Genomic DNA, 18,239 nt, shown 5'->3' with positions numbered 1-18,239 from the left:
GTATAGTTTTTTTGACACAAAAAATGTATATATGTTTATGTGCAATAAATAAAAATATTTTTTTTTTTTATAATTGCTTAATAGTTTTATAGGGCAAAGAGGGAATTATTAAGACGGAAGGCCGGTCGGTTGTTCTTCTTAACCTTCCGTTAATCGCGTCTATTTCAGGAACGTGTCAACTCGCAGGGTGTGCGCAGCACCCCATTATTTTATCTTATTTTGTTTAAAGTAATAAAACCCAAACCTTTTTTATACTTAATTTTGGAAATTATGAAGCCATTTAACCAGCTATCAAAGTTGTGCATTCGATGTATGTTTTCTTCGGTGAACAGATTATAGTACCATCAGTATATTGTAAGCAACCAATATTAGGAGACCATAAATTGTGCAGATCGTGTGTATAAAGATTAAAAAGAAGTGGACTTAGAACAGGTCCCTGTGGAATGCCTGTGGATTTAATCATTGGTTCTCTGATATTATGACCTACTCGAATCGATATGTTTCTGTCTTTATATAAATCTGATGGTTAATATGCCATTGTTTGTGAAATGCCAGGAAACACGGTTATCACAGAGTATATTTAAATTAATATAGTCATAAGCACTTTTTATACCGATAAAAAATCCGCCCGCGGCGCCGCCATGAAACTGTAAAAGCCAATTTAAATATCTGCAGTCAGATAACTACTGCATCCTTCGCACCACAGCCTTATTATAGCCAAATTGTGTTGCTGGTAGTACACTTTACCGCCTTAATTAAGTTTCTATTCTCAATTTTAGAATTTGTTTGAATGTTTTAAAAATGCATGGCAACAATCTAATTGGTAGATGAAATACTGGCGTTCCACAGACATTCTTCCTCACGATACATTTATACAAACTTTAAGTTAATCTCGGCACTTAATTTTGGCATATTATATCTTTGAAAAGATCTATTTAAAAAAATAAAACAGGTCGACACTACGAACTTGCCGTTCAAAAACACTAGCTTTGCCGGCCAGACGAGGATGGTACACAAGTCAGGATAGTAAAACCAGTAGAGGGAGAAGCAAGTGGCTTAACAAAATAGAATTCCATGCTATTAAACTATCCTAGCTTAAGACACTGGCTTACTGTCTTTCTTACTAGTTTACTAGCCTACACACGAAGCTAGTTCTGTATACATGAAGTTAATAATACTAGCTTGCTAGTTCAAAAGCGCTAGCTTGCTATCCTAGCTTGAAAAACTAGCCTCGTGTATTCCGGGCATAGTATCATTTTTTGGAGAACCTCACATCGCATATTAAGCATTGAACTCCCCTTCCAGTATCGTCTTTCCTTTAAGTGAGGAAGAGCAACTAAAAAGCAGTTCCCATTCCCGGGTGCTTATATTCTTATCAATTTTATATAACGAAATCTACCATTAAAATTAATTTTCACTCCACATATTTCTAATGTTCCAACATTTACAATATTCAATATTTTATAAATGATGGATGTAAAATCAAATGCGGCAATCTCCACTTTCTCTTGTTTTGAGTTAGGGACATCATCTGTTGCGTTATTTATTATATATTGGATAAAATATGTTGCTGCTTCCCAAAAATGAACCATATACAGAAATTTCATAGCTTATTCTATGAGACCAAAGATACAGCGACTCACGATGCCTTTATCTTGAAATACAGCACTATACATCGTATTGTCTGTCGTCGGCCGAAAAATGAAAAGTATTCTCCAAAGAAACACCAGGTAAAATGTTTTATCCGTAATTTTTTCCAGAGAAAGTTCCATTATGCCAGACAGCCTTTTTCAACATGCTAGGGATAACAAAACACAGGCTTTTATATGTGATAAAACGATTTAATGAAACAGGCTAAGTACCGATCGAGCGCAGAGGTGGTGATCAAAAATCTGCGAAATATCGGATACGGATAAGCTGGAACGAGTGCAAAAGTGTATAAACCAATTAAAATGTACTGAATTCCATTACTGCCGTTCAGTGACGAAAAGAATGTATCTTCCATCTGAACTCAGCGTCTCAAAATTGTATTTTATGTAGACTGTTCGAATATGTATTTTCGGTATATACCTATTTAACAGAAAATATAATTTGAGCTTTAAAACTCCAAAAAAAAGACGTTTGCTCAAAATGTTTAGAGCTAAGTGAACGCATTAAATACGAGAAACATGAGCAATCTGAAATTACACTTATGACTAAAAAACGGCTCCACAAACTTCGAGCGAAATTATTTTTCCAATTTCTTCAAGAAAACAGAGAAGACCTAGTCACTTTCTCGTTTGACTGCCAAAAAGTTTGGCCCTTTTCAAAGTGCCTGATCAAAGTGCTTATTATTCAAGGCAGCTTTATTTTTATAACTTTACTGTTGTTAAAGGTTCCTCACAGTCTCCACTTTTAAAGAAACATATATTTTCATACTGTTGGACTAAGGACATGCTTGGCAAAGGATCAAATGAAATTTCCTATACAGTCTTTGATCGACTTAATAACACTGATTTTTGGCAACATGTCAAACAAGGTACGACTGGTTGCCGATGGATGCAGTGGCCAAAATAAAAACTCGATAATGATTGGTATATGCTGCAAATGGCTAGCCGCGCACCACCAAGTGTTAAATTACTTGAGTTAGTTTTTCCTGTAGTTGGTCACCCATTCTTACCATCCGGTAGAATTTTCGGTCAAACGAGAAGTAGCAAAGACACCTGGCAAATACAAGGAAGTTATTTCCGAATTTTCCACAATCGTTTGATATGAAAAAAAGCTGTGTTTACGATTGGAAATTTGCTGTTCAAGAGATTCTTAAACCAGTAGGAGCATAGTGTTTTCAGATTAAGGAATGTGAAAAGTAGGACCGATTTCGGATTTTGGAAAAACGATTTTGGATCTTTTGTAAATATCACACGACAAGGCAAACAGACTAGCATGATCAATCCAGAAAAACTTATCCCTGATGCTCACGAAGTAAATAATTTAAAACTGCGTGATGTGCGAAATCTTTTGACCAAACATTTTGGTTTAGACTGGACACAACTGGATCAGCTTAACTACTATAAAGAGCTTTTTTAACGTTATGAACAAGAAGCCAACGAAAACTACTTGGAGAATCCTGTTCCAAAGTTAGAGTCTGTCGAAACCTGTAAATATATACCCGAACTTTCAAGTATTTTAGTTTAAGTTATATGTATATAAATTGTGTACATATTTATTATATTATCGTTCAATATCAATAATGTTTTATTAGTTTCAAAACTGTCAATGTCCTTATAGATGATTTTCATATCCGTCAATCTCCGAGCATTGCAAACAAAAACGGCAATTTTAAACTAAAATATTAAAAAAAAGAAAAAGAAATAATTTCTTAAGCTCCTCTTTCTGGACATCCAATCACAAACCAAATTTTATATCATTCTTTATCAGATTTATTGATTTAATTTAATTTTGTTAGTTTCTAAATAATGAAAATGGAAGATTGCCGACTTTGATTTTACACCCCTCAAATATCTATTCCTAGGCTTAAAATTAAAGCAACACCTCCAAACCTGCGACCTAAATGTCTCTTCTACTAATTTCGTATCCCCTATAAATCTCTCACGATTTTCCAGAATTAAAACAACTAAGTTTTCAATTTAAAATTTACTGTTTTAAAACAAACACAAAAATATAAATAAATAAATAATTTTAATATTAGTAACACAGATCATTCAGGCACCTAATTTTATTGAGCATATGCAGAATATGCCAATTTTTGGGCATCGTCTTCATCCAAACTCCTGCCCCACTGAGAAGAGCCCACGCTTTCCCATGGTCCAGCAGTAGATATGTGAGCGTGTGCGTGGTCGGCTGCCAGTTTCTGGCAAAGTTGGAAGATCGCCAATCCTGCTGATATGATGAACGAAATAAATGCTAGTTGAAGACCATTCCAGGCTTTCAGACCTAAGACCCCTATGGCGAATGGAACTAGTGTGATGGCCTTGAGCAGAATAAAGATCAATATTGGGCTAAGGATTTTCTTGATTTTTGATTTTTTGTGCTTACGACCTAAACATAAAAATTAGTATAAATATTAATAGTTATATCATAATTGATTTAAAGTTAAATGAAATATACTGTAATGAATAAATAACAATATCTTAAGGCAAATCAAATTTGTTACACTTCTGTTATATTTGTAATAAAATTTCGTATTCCGTTACAGTTTTTTCGTGGGATATTCCATATTTTTTTTTACTTTTTCTCTTCACTTGATAGCCAAAATTAAGAATAAAGAGCATACACAATAAAATCATTTATTTTATGTCCGTCCAATGCTTATAGTCCAGTCTTTAGAGATTTGACCTCTAAAAAGCATACTAACAAGCTAAATTTGACTGAGAATATCAATTTTGGGACCTCAAAATAGATGCAAAAAAGTTTGCCACTCTTACTCCCGTGCTTCGATCTAAAACTCCCCGTCATAGAGTGAGAAGAAATAGAAAATATCGATTTACCAAGAATTTGTACGCCGGCCGTAGAAAAAAAATATTTCGAACAAGGAATGTAGCGAGATAAAAAAATAATTTTGAACAAAAATGTTTAATGGCAATTTTTGTGTAGAATGAAATGTTCTCTCAGAAACAACGCCTGAAGCGACCGGTGATTTTTAATATCCATTACCCGCGCGAAAGCAATTTAAAAAAAATATCAACTGAGCCGTAAAAATAGATAGATATCTTTTATCCTATCGGCAAAAATCAAAATGAGTTTACAAGGCAAAGAGTACAACTTTAATACGCAGTTTTTTTTTCCACAAATGAATTAAGTTTCTATAAAGCTGTTATGCTATAGATTTTTGCTATTTTTCACGATTTTCGTGAGATCAATAAAATTTATTACTTCCATTGACCGATTGCTGTAAAACTTATAGTATTGGAGCCTAATCTTCAAAAACTAGGCTGTTGTTATGAGGTGTTTGGTGTCTGGCTGTCGAAAGGACTAAGGTTCGGAGTACACGTAAAAAAACAGTAAAGAAGGCGAATCGAAGTCTGGAGCCGTTGGTACGGCTAATGCCGAACATTGGAGGCCCAAGTAGCACCAAAAGAAGAGTGCTAAATGGAGTTTTCCAGTCGCTGGTAACCTACGCTGTTTTCGTGTGGTGCAGCGTGCTGAATACTACGAAATACGCCAAGCTGATGGAGATTTCGTAAAGACAAATGCTTCTCAAGGTATCTATCGCCTATAGGACGGCCTCAAATGAGGCTCTGTATGTCATTGGAGCTAGGCAAGGCAAGGTGGACGATGGAGCTTATTGGTGGTGGAAGTAAGTTTCTGTCCGGACATTGTAGTTTCGAAACCTTTATAAATAGGATAGGCAAATCTGCCTCGACGAACTATACTGTGAGGTACCGGGCGCTCCCGCTAACCTTTTAAACTGCCAAAGGTGAACAAATGAGAAGTAAGACTTTGAGAGATAAATAAGATTCACGCTGAATGAAAGAAAAATGCTAAACATATTGATGAGAGGAGAGAGAGAATGGAGAGAAGTACATTGTCTGACCTCTGGGGTAATAAAGAAAAAGCAGCATTAGGATAGAGGACGAAATTAAACCAGGGATCTGAAATCTTGTTTCTTTTGTGTCGAGGACCAAGAAGTTCTTAAACTTTTTGAAGTTATACTTCTATACGCGCGCTCCGCGTCGAAAATTCGTACACTAGTAAATCGGTGAAATCATTACATATGTAAGATAATGAGTAAGAGAGAGACAAAAGATATATTTTCTCTCTTTTCCTCTCTCGAGAATAAAAATGTTCCTTTTGTATATATATTTAATATTATATATATTTTATATATAATATTATATATATTTATAATATAATATTTATTAATATTATTATTTACGTGATATGTTTTGTATTATTTATTAAATGTTCATAATTATTTTTGTATTTCAAAATAATAATCTCAATAAATCACTCTATGACCGAGAACTGTCAATTTTGAAATACGTATATGTCATGTCTAATTGGCAAATATTTTACGTGTTTGGTTCATACGCTGGTGTATGTGAGTTCGAATCCCAATATGAATTTACTTTTTTTATTTTTGAAATATTTAAAAACCCCACGTTAATTTTATTAAATATATGTAATATACGCAAAAAAGCTAAATTTTAAAATAAAATGAAAATTTACATCATAATCCAAGTTGTTGGTTTTTGAAGTTATGCTTCTAGACGCGCGTTCGACTTTGGAAATTTGCACGGGAGTAACAAGCCTCGTTACGCATATTAAATTATAAATTAAAATTTGTAAATATCTCCAGAAAGTTCAAATGTGTACTTATATACACAACAAACAACAATTAAATATTGTATTTATCAATGTCAGATAAATTGACAGTTGTAAAATTTTTACAAACAGGTGTATATAAAAAATACTCTAACCCGCTCTAAAAAAATTTGTTTTGAAAAAATTGTTGGAAACGAAAAATTCGATAATAGGGTAGGATTAAAAATTATACTTTTGTTTATCTATATAAAAATAACGATTTTACAAATTTTTAATGGAGTTTAGAATAAAAATTTTACAACAGCGATTCATTGCTCAGTTTTTGAAGTTATATGCGTATATTAAACATTTGCGTAAGTAAGTTATGTATATTGTCATTTTTAAATACTTATGACTATTGAATTTTAATTTGTATTGTATTATTATATAGAATGATGTTGCAGTGTATTGTATTGTATTTTTATATTAAAAACAAAATAAACAATGAATTTTACTGCAAGTATGTGTAAAAAAATTTTCATTCAACTCCTTTCATACATATATGAAAATAAAAATATACATTTTCATCAAAATATTATTATATTTTGATGAAATCCTCCTATTACAAGTCAAATGTTGTTTATATACAGCAAACGATGCATCATATACCTATATACCTAATTCTGTTTCTCTTTCTGCTCTCTCTTACCTATAGCATTACATATGTAATGATTGTGCAGGTTGACTCCCATAAAAATTTGTAACGGCGAACGCGTGTATAGAAGTATAACTTCTACCGGCAGTCCCACTGGACTGCCACACCGGTTTTTTTGTGTCTTATGGTGATAGGTATGGTTAGTTTTAAGTTTCTCTTGATATAATATAATTATTCTTCTATTAAGGTGACGGTTAATATATGGCTTTCAGTTTTTTTATGAGTGGTAAAACCACAACTTTAGAACGGTGGTTAAGGTTTTATCCGAAACATGGTTACTGCGGCACTGGGGTATTCTGGTCTAGTGTCATACTCCCGGAAGATGCCAGAGTGTCTTGCTACGTGATATTAGATGCCTAAAACGATTCCCCCTACCGCTGCCTGCCAGAATTCATTGGATACCTTGGAAGGCAATTAAAAAAATAGTTAAACATGTTAGATATTACAGAAGAATAAATAAGAAACTCGATAAGCACAATGCGAAATAGAAGAGTCTTAGAGGAAGACGGAATAGTAAAAGAAATAAAAAAATATGAAGGACAATCCGTAATAAAAAAATTTTGCATTTCCATACAAATATTTTTTGTTAGTGTCCATGAAATTATCACAGTAGATAGCAAAAAAACTTTACTATGTAAAAATATTACTGTTACCACAAAATAAAAAAAAAATTAATTAAAATCTCTAATTAATTTGTGTTACCTTCGTCTAATGCTCGTCCAGATCCAAAGTTCCATTTAACTTCCACTTGTTCGCTGTCTAATGCTGAAGAATCAACTGTGACATCTCCAATCAGAGGTACTCTAAATTTAACATCGTGCTTTTTAATATAATCTTCGACGCTGTCTTCTAAGTTATCATAAGAGCGGGACTCTATTTCATTTGAAGCGTAATTATTGCGTTTCACTTCCACGTTATCACCGACCTAAAATATAAGTTATAAGCTAAATGTAAATATGTAAGTTTTAGAATTATTATAAAGCTGCTTTTACAGACAATAACCTTATACGAAAATGTTTTAATTTAAGACCCACTTAAGGAGTCTAAAATATTGCAGTTTAATGTATTTAATTTACAAAAGTTTGTAAAATACCGTCATTATGATCTTTATCTTGCGCTACAACTAAGGTAAGATTTTAGCTGACTGTAATTATTCCAATTGGCTCTGGCCTCAATCAATCTGTAGTCAAATGCGTTGCTGATTTTTTTGAGATTTTGTTATACGCTATCTGTCCTAACATCTTTTATATCAAAACAACCTTAACTGACCTAACCTAACCTGTAGTGTGCAATTTTAAATATAAGCCATTTCAGTTGTATTAAATTCTCTCTATCATGGTAAATAATAAGCATACAATAGCAGACATTTTTCATAAACCTTTATTTTCTGACATAAGTATATAGGGTTTAAATACCGTGCTTTTTACTCTACCTAAAACCACGCATGCTAATGAAAACAGTTATAAAAATAAAAACAAAATAAAAAAAAGGTACAGTTGGCTGTATCGAGATTAGAATCGAGATAGCCAGGAGTACTTTCTTCAAAATTTAAGCACCAGCTACAATAGAGACTTGAGTCTGACTACCAGTTGACGTGTCATTAAATGCTACGTACGGTCTACACTGTTGTAGGAAGATCCAGGGTTTTTAAAGATTGCATCATTAAACTATTAACTATATATACTATTAACAGTTAATCGAAGAAAAGTAACTTATTTTGGCCACTTATTTGAAAGCGATAAGTATACTTTTCTGTAGTTGATCGTTGAAGAAAAAATCGAAGGAAGATGAGCTATAGAAAGAAAGTTCTCTTGGCTGCGAAACTCACGCCAATGGTTCGACCTCAGGAAGATTATTACACAATTACAATAATAATTACACGATTATTACACGATAGAAAAGAATTTTAGTTGGTGGTTGCCAAACCCCGATAAAGAGAATGCACAGGAGGAAAAAGAAGATGATGATAAATACTTTATTAAAGGAGATGGGTATTTCCCAATGTTCTAATGTCAAAAATTTAGTTTTGAATTTTCTACCAATCAAAACATCATCAAGTCAAATTGTATAAATGATAGTGAATAAAAACAAAATTTGTTATGATATACTTAAAGCAAGATTTTATAAAGTAGGTAATAGATGATGGTATGATCAAGAATGTAAAACAAAACAATGAAGATTGGTTCATCTAAATGTAATCCAAAAAAACAAAATAAAGAAATTGCAAAATAGCAAGAAACAGGCCAGGAAAGTTAAGTATCACAAGATATCATAAAATATCACAAGCTATCACAAGATATCACAAGATATCACAAGATATCACAAGATATCACAAGATATCACAAGATATCACAAAATATCACAAGATATCACAATATTTCACAAGATATTACAAGATATCACAAGATATCACAAGATATCACAAGATATCACAAGATATCACAAGATATCACAAGATATCACAAGATATTACAAGATATCACAAGATATCACAAGATATCACACGAATCACAATAGGCACACCATGGGATACAAAAACTGATGTAACTAGTAACTGGCAGTTAACGAGCTGAAGACAAGCCAAGAAGTATGGATTACAAATCAACGAAAAGAAAATAAAATATATTGTTTCAACAAAAAACAAGATAACAAAGAGAGGTACCTGAAGACCGACAACTTCAATTTTAAAAAAGTTTTCACATCTAACTACCTGGGAGTGACTATGGAAACAATTGAAAAAAAAAGAATTTAAGAACCAAGCCTTCGGAGAAAAAACAGAAAGATAATTCAAGCTCAAGTTGGTTGAGGAATGCATTCAAAGAGATGGTGTAGAAGCAATCGTCTTCGATTTTGTGCAAAACCTTTAACTTCCTGCGATTCCCGTACAAGATCTATTTTATCTGTCAAAGCTTACTTTTAATGTTTTTTATATCACCAATATTAATTTACGAAAATCTGTTCTTTATATTTACCATGAAGCAGAAGCACGAAAAAGCCCGAATTAAGTCTGCAGCCTGTTTTCTGACAACTGCCCAGGTCAAAACAAAAAAACCACTGCGTTACAAGAATGTATTTGGCTTTAACCGATACAAGTAAACAAATTCAACAATTTTTCCCACTTCGATGTCACTCATTTCTTTCCTGTGACCGTGTTTTTGGGGTTATTAAAAGAAACCTCAGAAAATTTGACCGAGTTTGTGACATCCATAAGTACACGGAGATCATTGTTACCGCAAGTGCCCAAAACCTCTTCACGGACTGTAAAATTAAAAGGGAAAGTATTATAAATTTTAAAGACTGGTGGCCTAGGTATTATAAGTCTGCATATGCATCGATCGAGACACCGAAGTTAACAAGGGACCAACGAATTTCGTTCTCAATTTCCAAATTGCATCATTTTGTCCAGAGCGTTGATGCTCCCGGCAGTATTCGAGCTAGTGAATACATTAATGGTGCAATATGGAGTACCTTCAATGTTTCGATTTCAAAAATAGGCATTGTCACAGTTAAAATGTCAACTCAAATATAAAGACCCAATTCCAATACCAAATACCAAAAAAGAAAATTTCACACTGCTTCAATATGTGGAAAAACCGTTCAAACCATTTTAGGAGATATTATTGAAACATCAGCAACTAAGAAAAAATCCAAGGAGGTCACAAAATAAACTGTATAGTATTAAAATTGTTTAGTAATAAATACTTTTGTTTTGAAACCTAACATTTCATTACTGAAACAACCTAAGTCCATTTTAAAAATGTTTATTTAAAGAGTTTAGTAACGATTTCAAATGCTCTTGTTTTTGAGACATTCTTACATTGGATGCAATCTATTAACTTTAAACTTCACGTTTAGTGAAAATGTTCAGATGAACTCTCAAAACGTTTTTTTATCTCCTGCAAACTTTCCGAACGTGACTTAAGTTGTTTCTGAAATATGCGATTCAAATCATTTTTGTTAAAATTAAAATATAAATTGAAAATTGTCATAGGACCACATCTTGCATGTTACTTGTAAAATAATTACACAAGTTAATTATTGTAATATTATTACAGATTGTAAATAAATGGAAAGTTAATAAAGAAATATTATACTCACATGAAAATAGTCTTTTCTGAAAATCCCGTCCAAGAATTTAAACGCATTGTACTGAATACAAGCAATACTATCTTTTTCAGCACATGCCGACCTTATTCTCTCAACGTGCGAATCCAAAATTGTACCTTTCCAAAAGGCTGTCGTCGAAGCATTTTCATTACAGATTACTGTGGCTAAGCTTATAGCAAAAACACTTAGTACTAACTTGATCGACATTGTGTATTGAAAGAAACTAAAAACTAAATGAAGAATTTATTGAAGAGTACGGCTTTTAATACATTTGCAATCGAAAGTCGGTATGCCGTGAATACTAATTAAATAATAATATATTTTTTTAGTTCAGTCTTGCAGAATCATGTATTCAGCCTTATATATTTTAATATAATTACGATGTATTTGTTCTAAACTATATAACATTGTTTTCTTTCCGGAAGTTTCTACATGTCATTTTTAAGATTTACTTCCTCTTTATTTAACCTTTTCAGTACTGCTTTTTTTTTCAGCAAACAAAAAAGTATTTTTTGCTTATAATATACTTCAAAACAGTTAATTTATCTAAGTGTCGAAAATCATACATAAAAAAATAATCTAAGGGTACCATTTTATTATACAAAAAAAATAAATCAGTTTAGGTTATACTTATCTTTTCTCATGGCTTCCAGTATCTCTTTGTTGTTCCTTATCGGGTTAAAATAGGAAAAGAAAATAAATAGAAACAACATAAATAAACAAATACAAATATCGTTTATTATCAAAAGCAATAATATGAAGATTTATCAAATAGATTCCATGGGTTAACTGTCCCAATAAAAATTGTACCACATAAAATAATTTTAATCTATCAAATATTTATCGGTTTGATTTTTATAACATTGATAAAACAACTGTTCGAATAATTCCATTTGAACATGTAAAACTATTTACTATAAATATTTTTTTCTTCAAACGTCAAATAATGATGCCATTACTTATCTAACTTGATCCTGTCAAAGTTTGATATCTCCGCCGGCAACAGTTTTTTTTCCCATTTCTTTACGGCGGAGGGAAAAATGTTGTCATGGCAACAATATGAAACATGTCACAAAGCAACAATACAAATGTTATTAACAACAATTAAACATCATTTTTATTTATAGTAATATTAAAAGTACAATTAGTTAATGAGGCATTTTCAAAATTGAAACCGTGCAAAAATGTTCCCGACTCTTGATACGCATTGGTAATTGTTGATGATACTGATGGTCGAGAACGACTTTCAGCAATCATTCCCGATGTTGGCGAATAATAAGGGTTTAAAATTTTTTGAGCATTATCGTTCTTATCGGACTTGGAGGGCCCCAAACGTGCTACTGCATCATTAGCCGCGGACTCAATTTCGTTTAGGTTTTCCATTTTCGCACTAAATTTGCGCTTGCGGTTACAACAACAATAAGCTGTCTTTAATAATTGCAAACAACTGTCAAACAGCTGTAACCAGGGAGACGCAAATCCCACCGACGACTTAATTATTTTAATTTCTAACATCTAGACGACTTTGATAGTTGTCACAGTTAATTTCGAGTAAAAATAGCGTATGAATTGTACTATTTATGGTTGAAAATTGCTACGTTTGAAGAAAAAATAGTATACTTTATTCGGCAAAGAAGCGACTTTTCTTGACTTGCCCTCTATTACGCGCCGAACGAAGTGAGGCGCGTAATATCGGGCGCGTCAAGAAAAGTCATGCTTCTCCGCCTCATAAAGTAATATACTATTAATCTAGTATTCAACTCCACTTTTGAGGAAAATGCACCCACTCTATAAATGTCATAAATGTCAAACGATTGTCAACAGTTTTCAGAATTATAGTTTTTTGTGCGCTTAAAACTCTTTCAAAAAAGACTTCCCGAAAAATTAGGCACCCCGCTTACCCTCAGAGCGAATTTAGACGTGGATGAAGCAACGTCTCTGTTTGGCAGAAGTCCCTAAAAATCCGTCAAGGATTTAATCCTCAAAAAAGGTATACAGTGCTCTCCAAATCGGTCAACGATTTGTCCCGCTGTTGGTATAACAGCAATCAATTATAATCACAGATATATTATACATATTGATTATAATATACAGTAGTGCCCGTTTTTGTATACACTAGAAGTGTTAGAAGTTTTTTTCGCATGGTTCTCTGGGTGGCCTTTGACACATTGTTACCACATCTCCGCAGCTCTTAATCCAGGATCTTCGTGATAACGACTTGGATAGACAATAGTGCACATACACTTTCGAAAGACTTACTAACTATTTAGTTCTTTATGTATTTGTACTGATTTTATTTATGCTATTTGTTTTTCTTTCTTTTTCTCTTTAATAAATCGTTTTGTACCTTTGAATAGCTTTTTGAACCGTTAGTGTTTAAGACATTCTTGTATTACAGATAAGAGCTCTCATATTTTGTAACCAGCAATCTATGTTATACTCTCTATCTCATTTTAGGACATTCTTCATGTTTGTCCTATTGTGTAGATACTAATTTTAACAACAACATAAACAAGAAATTTGGATATTCGCAAATCAATTACACTTCCCATGAAAATTTTAAAATATTGGAATCTTTGTTCATATGTTTTTGTACTCAAAAAATATAAAATTTTGAATATTATAAAAAGAAACTTTTTTTTTAAATTTATTAAGCAATATTAATAATTATCCTTTGACAAAAAAAAACTTTATAAAATTTATGGTATTTTAAAATAGCGATAATTTTTTATCTTCTGATGGTATAGAGTCTTTTATTTGAAACATATAAAAATTCTGTCACAAAAAATAATTGACTGATCTTTTAATTCACACACGACGATGTTTCCTTTCGACCAAAACAGCTCCCTCTTGTTGATTACGTTGGGCTACCAATCAAAGCCTTCTCCGTTATAAGTATCAAACTCTCAGCATACCAGCAACTCTTTCTCCAAAACACGAGCAGGCCTCTTTTACCAGTACTCATTCAACAAACTCCAAAATTTTCTCCTCTCTTTCATATACTAACAATCTTCTGAGACCCAAGTATTCTTTTTTACTTGGTGTCGCAAATATTTTTTATATTTATAGTTCTTGTGACTTACTCACTTGGACTATATAGAATCAAAGAGGTATTCGACTTCTCAACTTTGACCTATCTCTCGTTCCACCTTTCAGCCACCCACTTCTCACTATTAACAAACTGGTACTTCTTCTACACAAAGCTTCAAATGCTTTTTTCGGATGACCATCACATAATAATTCTTTTCTAATCCAAACTTTCAAACATTCACCCTCTTTCATCCCCATTCCAAATACGCTAACCAATCAGAAAATTACTATATCCCGCCTCTCATTTTACATCAGAAAAACCCAAGCATCGCTTCTTAACAAATTTATAAATGATAACGGTTTTATCTTAAACTTTTTAAATACCAAAACTACCTGGTGGCTTTTGCCTTTGCAGCTAAACAAAACAAAAGGCTTTTAAAATATAATATCTCCAAATACCGGGAAATAATTGTCTATTCACATTTAAATATTTACTAATGTCTTTCAGTCCTTCAGGGTAAAACTCATTATGGATAAACCCACTGCTTAAAACTAACTTATAACAAATATTTACAAATCGACATACAGGACGTTGCAAATTTATGTGCCCGAGTTGCCCCTATAACCAAATAAAATTTTTATTCTATCTTTGATTGATAAAATGAAACATAACAATATATATCATATTATGGGTTTATTTGTACTCAAAAGTACTTAACAAATCTAAAAAACTAGCGCATATGAAACATAAAAAAGCAATCTCTCTCCTTTTGAAGGCACAAATGGACATTGCACTTCTGACATTTCGATCTTGATTTAACCGTACAACCAGGGTTGTTGCATCTTAAAGGTAAAGGTAGCTGTGGGTGCTTTGGAAAATGTCTAATATTATCAAATGGTACCTCAGAGGTCTAATTTCAATGTTTTGGCGATTTGCAGCTACTACTGGACTAGATGTATCGCTAGAAGGTCTTACCCGTTTTCGGTTATTGAACAAGTTGACTTTTTTAAGGACTTCACCAACTTTTATCCTAAAATGTAGAAGGTCCATAATATCTTTTTATGGAATTTTCAAATTATACATGTCTCGTTTATACTCTAACCAAGAGTTTGTTAGAGCCATGTCAACTGCGTGAAAGATTAGTAGTCACTTTCCCACAGTCCACTTTCTGCAACAATTTTTTGTTCTGCAAAACACAATAAGAGCAATTATTTTATCTATGCCACCCATGGACTTATTATACTTTTGTATAACTTTGGGTCGACTTACGTCAATGAAACATTTTGTTTTTTTATTCCAACGTTTACAACATCTTATATACCATTACCACTGGCTTATTATTTAACCATCTGGTTACTGCAATTCCATCAGAAGAGATAATTTGTTCTGTCGATCCTCTCTTGTTTTTTTGAAAAATCCATTGATCCTCGCAGTACCAGCAAGAAGTATTGATTTTTGGTTTTACATAAATATATAAAAGGTTATAGCTCGTAAAATAATTGTTACAGTACAATGCATGCTTATTAGGTACAAGTACTTTTCATAATTGCAATATGATAACCGCCCCTATCCATATTTTAAATAAGAAGCTTCTATTTCTGTGGTACTACCTTGATTGATCTGAAAATTGTAAATCAATCCACTTTTACCACCTAATAAATACAGTTTTACTCTGCATGGCTTGGTTTTGTTTTTGATATATTGCTTTATAGACTTTATAATTTGTTCGTTTATGCAAACATTTGTTTCTATATGCTGTTCTCCACATCTCTTTAGGACTGATTTAAAAACTGGTCGAACTTTTTATACTTTGTCGTTTCTCTGTCTGCGTTCCAGATTGTCAACACAATGTAAGTGGGTACGAAGTTTGATAAAACGATTCGACGTTTGTATCTGGAAAAAAAATCAATTTTTAAAGATTTGTCCCAATACATTCGTAGTCTTGGAAATTTTAGACAGTCTGTTAGAATACTAAGGTCTAAAAACGATTTTATTTTTTGTAGGTTACATGGTATAAATTTCTCAATTCCAGTTTGCAAAGCATACATATTCATGTATTGAACAACTTTTCAAATAAACTTTCGGGGAAATTTCTCAGAAAATATGTAACTGGATATTGATCAGAACAGTTTTCATTAGACATCCGGGTTATTGTATTAGGTAATTGTCATGTTACATATTGGCCATTATGTAACCATTTTACATATTTTTTTAGAGTCATGATCATAGTTACCATCGTTTTGCCCTGTTCATCATCATTTTTCTTTTCTTTCTTATTATCTTCTTCCTCTTCCTCAATCTTCCCTTTGTTTTGATTTTCTGAGACATCATCTATCACATGGCCAATTTTCTCTCTTACTTGTATTTCTTCTTCGCAGTCACTGCCATCACTAACACATAGTTTTTCTAGCTCTTCTAGCAGTAAGCAGTGAGCCTAAGTAGGGAAAGATGGAGGCATATTCGTAGGTATGGTTGTCAACTTCATAATAAGAATTGAAAATGTCTCATAGTACAACTACTTGGGAACTATAATATTAATGAGTGGTGGGACAATATCTAAGAGATTAAATGTCGCATCGGAAAGGCAAAAAGTGCATTTTTGACTATCAGCTCTGTGTTAAAGAGCCATGACCTCACCGTAGAAACAAAAATAATGCTCCTTAAATGTTACGTGTACTCAGTGCTTTTGTACGGAGTAGAAACGTTGGACATTGAAGGCGGATACTCTATCAAAACTTCAGGAGTTTGAGCTATGGTTATACAGAAGGATCCTGAAGATACCATGGATAGAAAAATCAGCAATGAAGAAGTTCTACGAAGGAAAAACACAACCGCTGATTTGGTCAACATCGTAAAGGGCCGTAAGCTGCAGTACTTGGGACATATAATGAGAAATCAAGGCAGATATAAGCTACTTTAATGCATTTTACAAGGAAAAGGGGCCTCAGGACGAAGAAGAATATCCTCGCTTGCTAACTTGTTAACGGACAGGCCTCGTAACAAGAAGAAGTTGTTTGGGTTAGGTAACCGAAGTTGAATTTATCTTCTTAATATGTCCCATCGATGTTTGATTAGATTGAGGTTGAGGCAGTAGGGCATTCATATGGGCAATTCCGACGTCTCATAAGTATTCATTAAAGATGTTAGTATGGTGGAGAGGCGCGGTATCAACCATATAAATAAAATTAGGTCCTATGAATGACGCAAAAGTTACCTCATGCTCATCTAAAATGTTTGTTTTACACCCTGCTTCTGTCATAGAACCTCCATCCACAAGAACTAAGTCGGTACGGGTATCGGAATTTATACTAGCCCAAACAATAACTGAACCTCCTCGAAAGGTTATTCTGTCGGCAATATTATATTCAAATCATTCTCCTTGTAACCTGGTATTTATTTTATTTATCGTATGGCATTTGACACATTTACTTTTAAATTTACACATATTTTGTATAAAACATTACATTGTAACCGTTTCAAAAGATTTAAAAGAAACTCATTATATATTTCGATTATATTTTTTTTTTAATAAAACTAATAGCCCCATCTATCTGTCAAGTACCTACCTGTAGCCGACTCAAGGATTCTTCTGTAATTCCCAAATATATCCGGTAGATAAGCATATTTTTCAACTTGTCACTCACGCCCAATTTCCAGATTCAGGCGCCATGATAGCGCTTCGCTCTTTTCTGTTAAGACCGTCCAACCGTTAAGACGTGTTTCCAAAGTGGGTCTCAATTCAGAGGTGAGATAATAAATCCTTTTCTTGTCCATATTTCAGATAGATATTTATTTTTTTAGACCCTTATCGGAGAGGCTATAATGCTGATATTATATTTCTAATACTCGTCGCAAGATAGTATTGCTATGGAGTTATTCCAGATCATGGCCCAGTAGCAGTATCTTTTTATGGAATCCCTAACCCCTCTTATCTAGGATGGTGGTGATTTGATATAGTACGTAGCTGAATCAATGGTTTATTTGGTGACTGATTAAATAAGAAGAGAAACAGAGCAGATTAAGGTTGTACTAATTTTTATTATACCTACTTTCAAGACAACAGAAATGATTATGAACTCAAAAAAAATGAAAATATAGTGAAGTGTTCTAATTTAATTTAAAGGTTTATTTTCTTCATTGTTC

At 32.8% G+C, this 18,239-nt stretch overlaps 1 protein-coding gene across 1 annotated transcript; it reads right to left on the bottom strand.

The window, feature by feature from the left end:
* Window positions 1-3,624: 3,624 nt before the first annotated feature.
* Window positions 3,625-11,295, bottom strand: LOC140442871 (uncharacterized). The gene is made up of 3 exons (XM_072533833.1): window positions 11,057-11,295; window positions 7,661-7,883; window positions 3,625-4,038 (listed from the first exon to the last, which is right to left on the bottom strand). The coding sequence occupies exons 1-3, from the start codon at window positions 11,270-11,272 to the stop codon at window positions 3,716-3,718; spliced, it is 762 nt and encodes a 253-aa protein (XP_072389934.1). The 5' UTR covers window positions 11,273-11,295; the 3' UTR covers window positions 3,625-3,715.
* Between the last annotated feature and the right edge of the window lie 6,944 nt (window positions 11,296-18,239).

The sequence above is a fragment of the Diabrotica undecimpunctata genome, chromosome 6 (assembly GCF_040954645.1).
Source record: "Diabrotica undecimpunctata isolate CICGRU chromosome 6, icDiaUnde3, whole genome shotgun sequence".
Taxonomy (NCBI): domain Eukaryota; kingdom Metazoa; phylum Arthropoda; class Insecta; order Coleoptera; family Chrysomelidae; genus Diabrotica; species Diabrotica undecimpunctata.
This window is presented reverse-complemented; position numbering and strand designations above follow the sequence as displayed.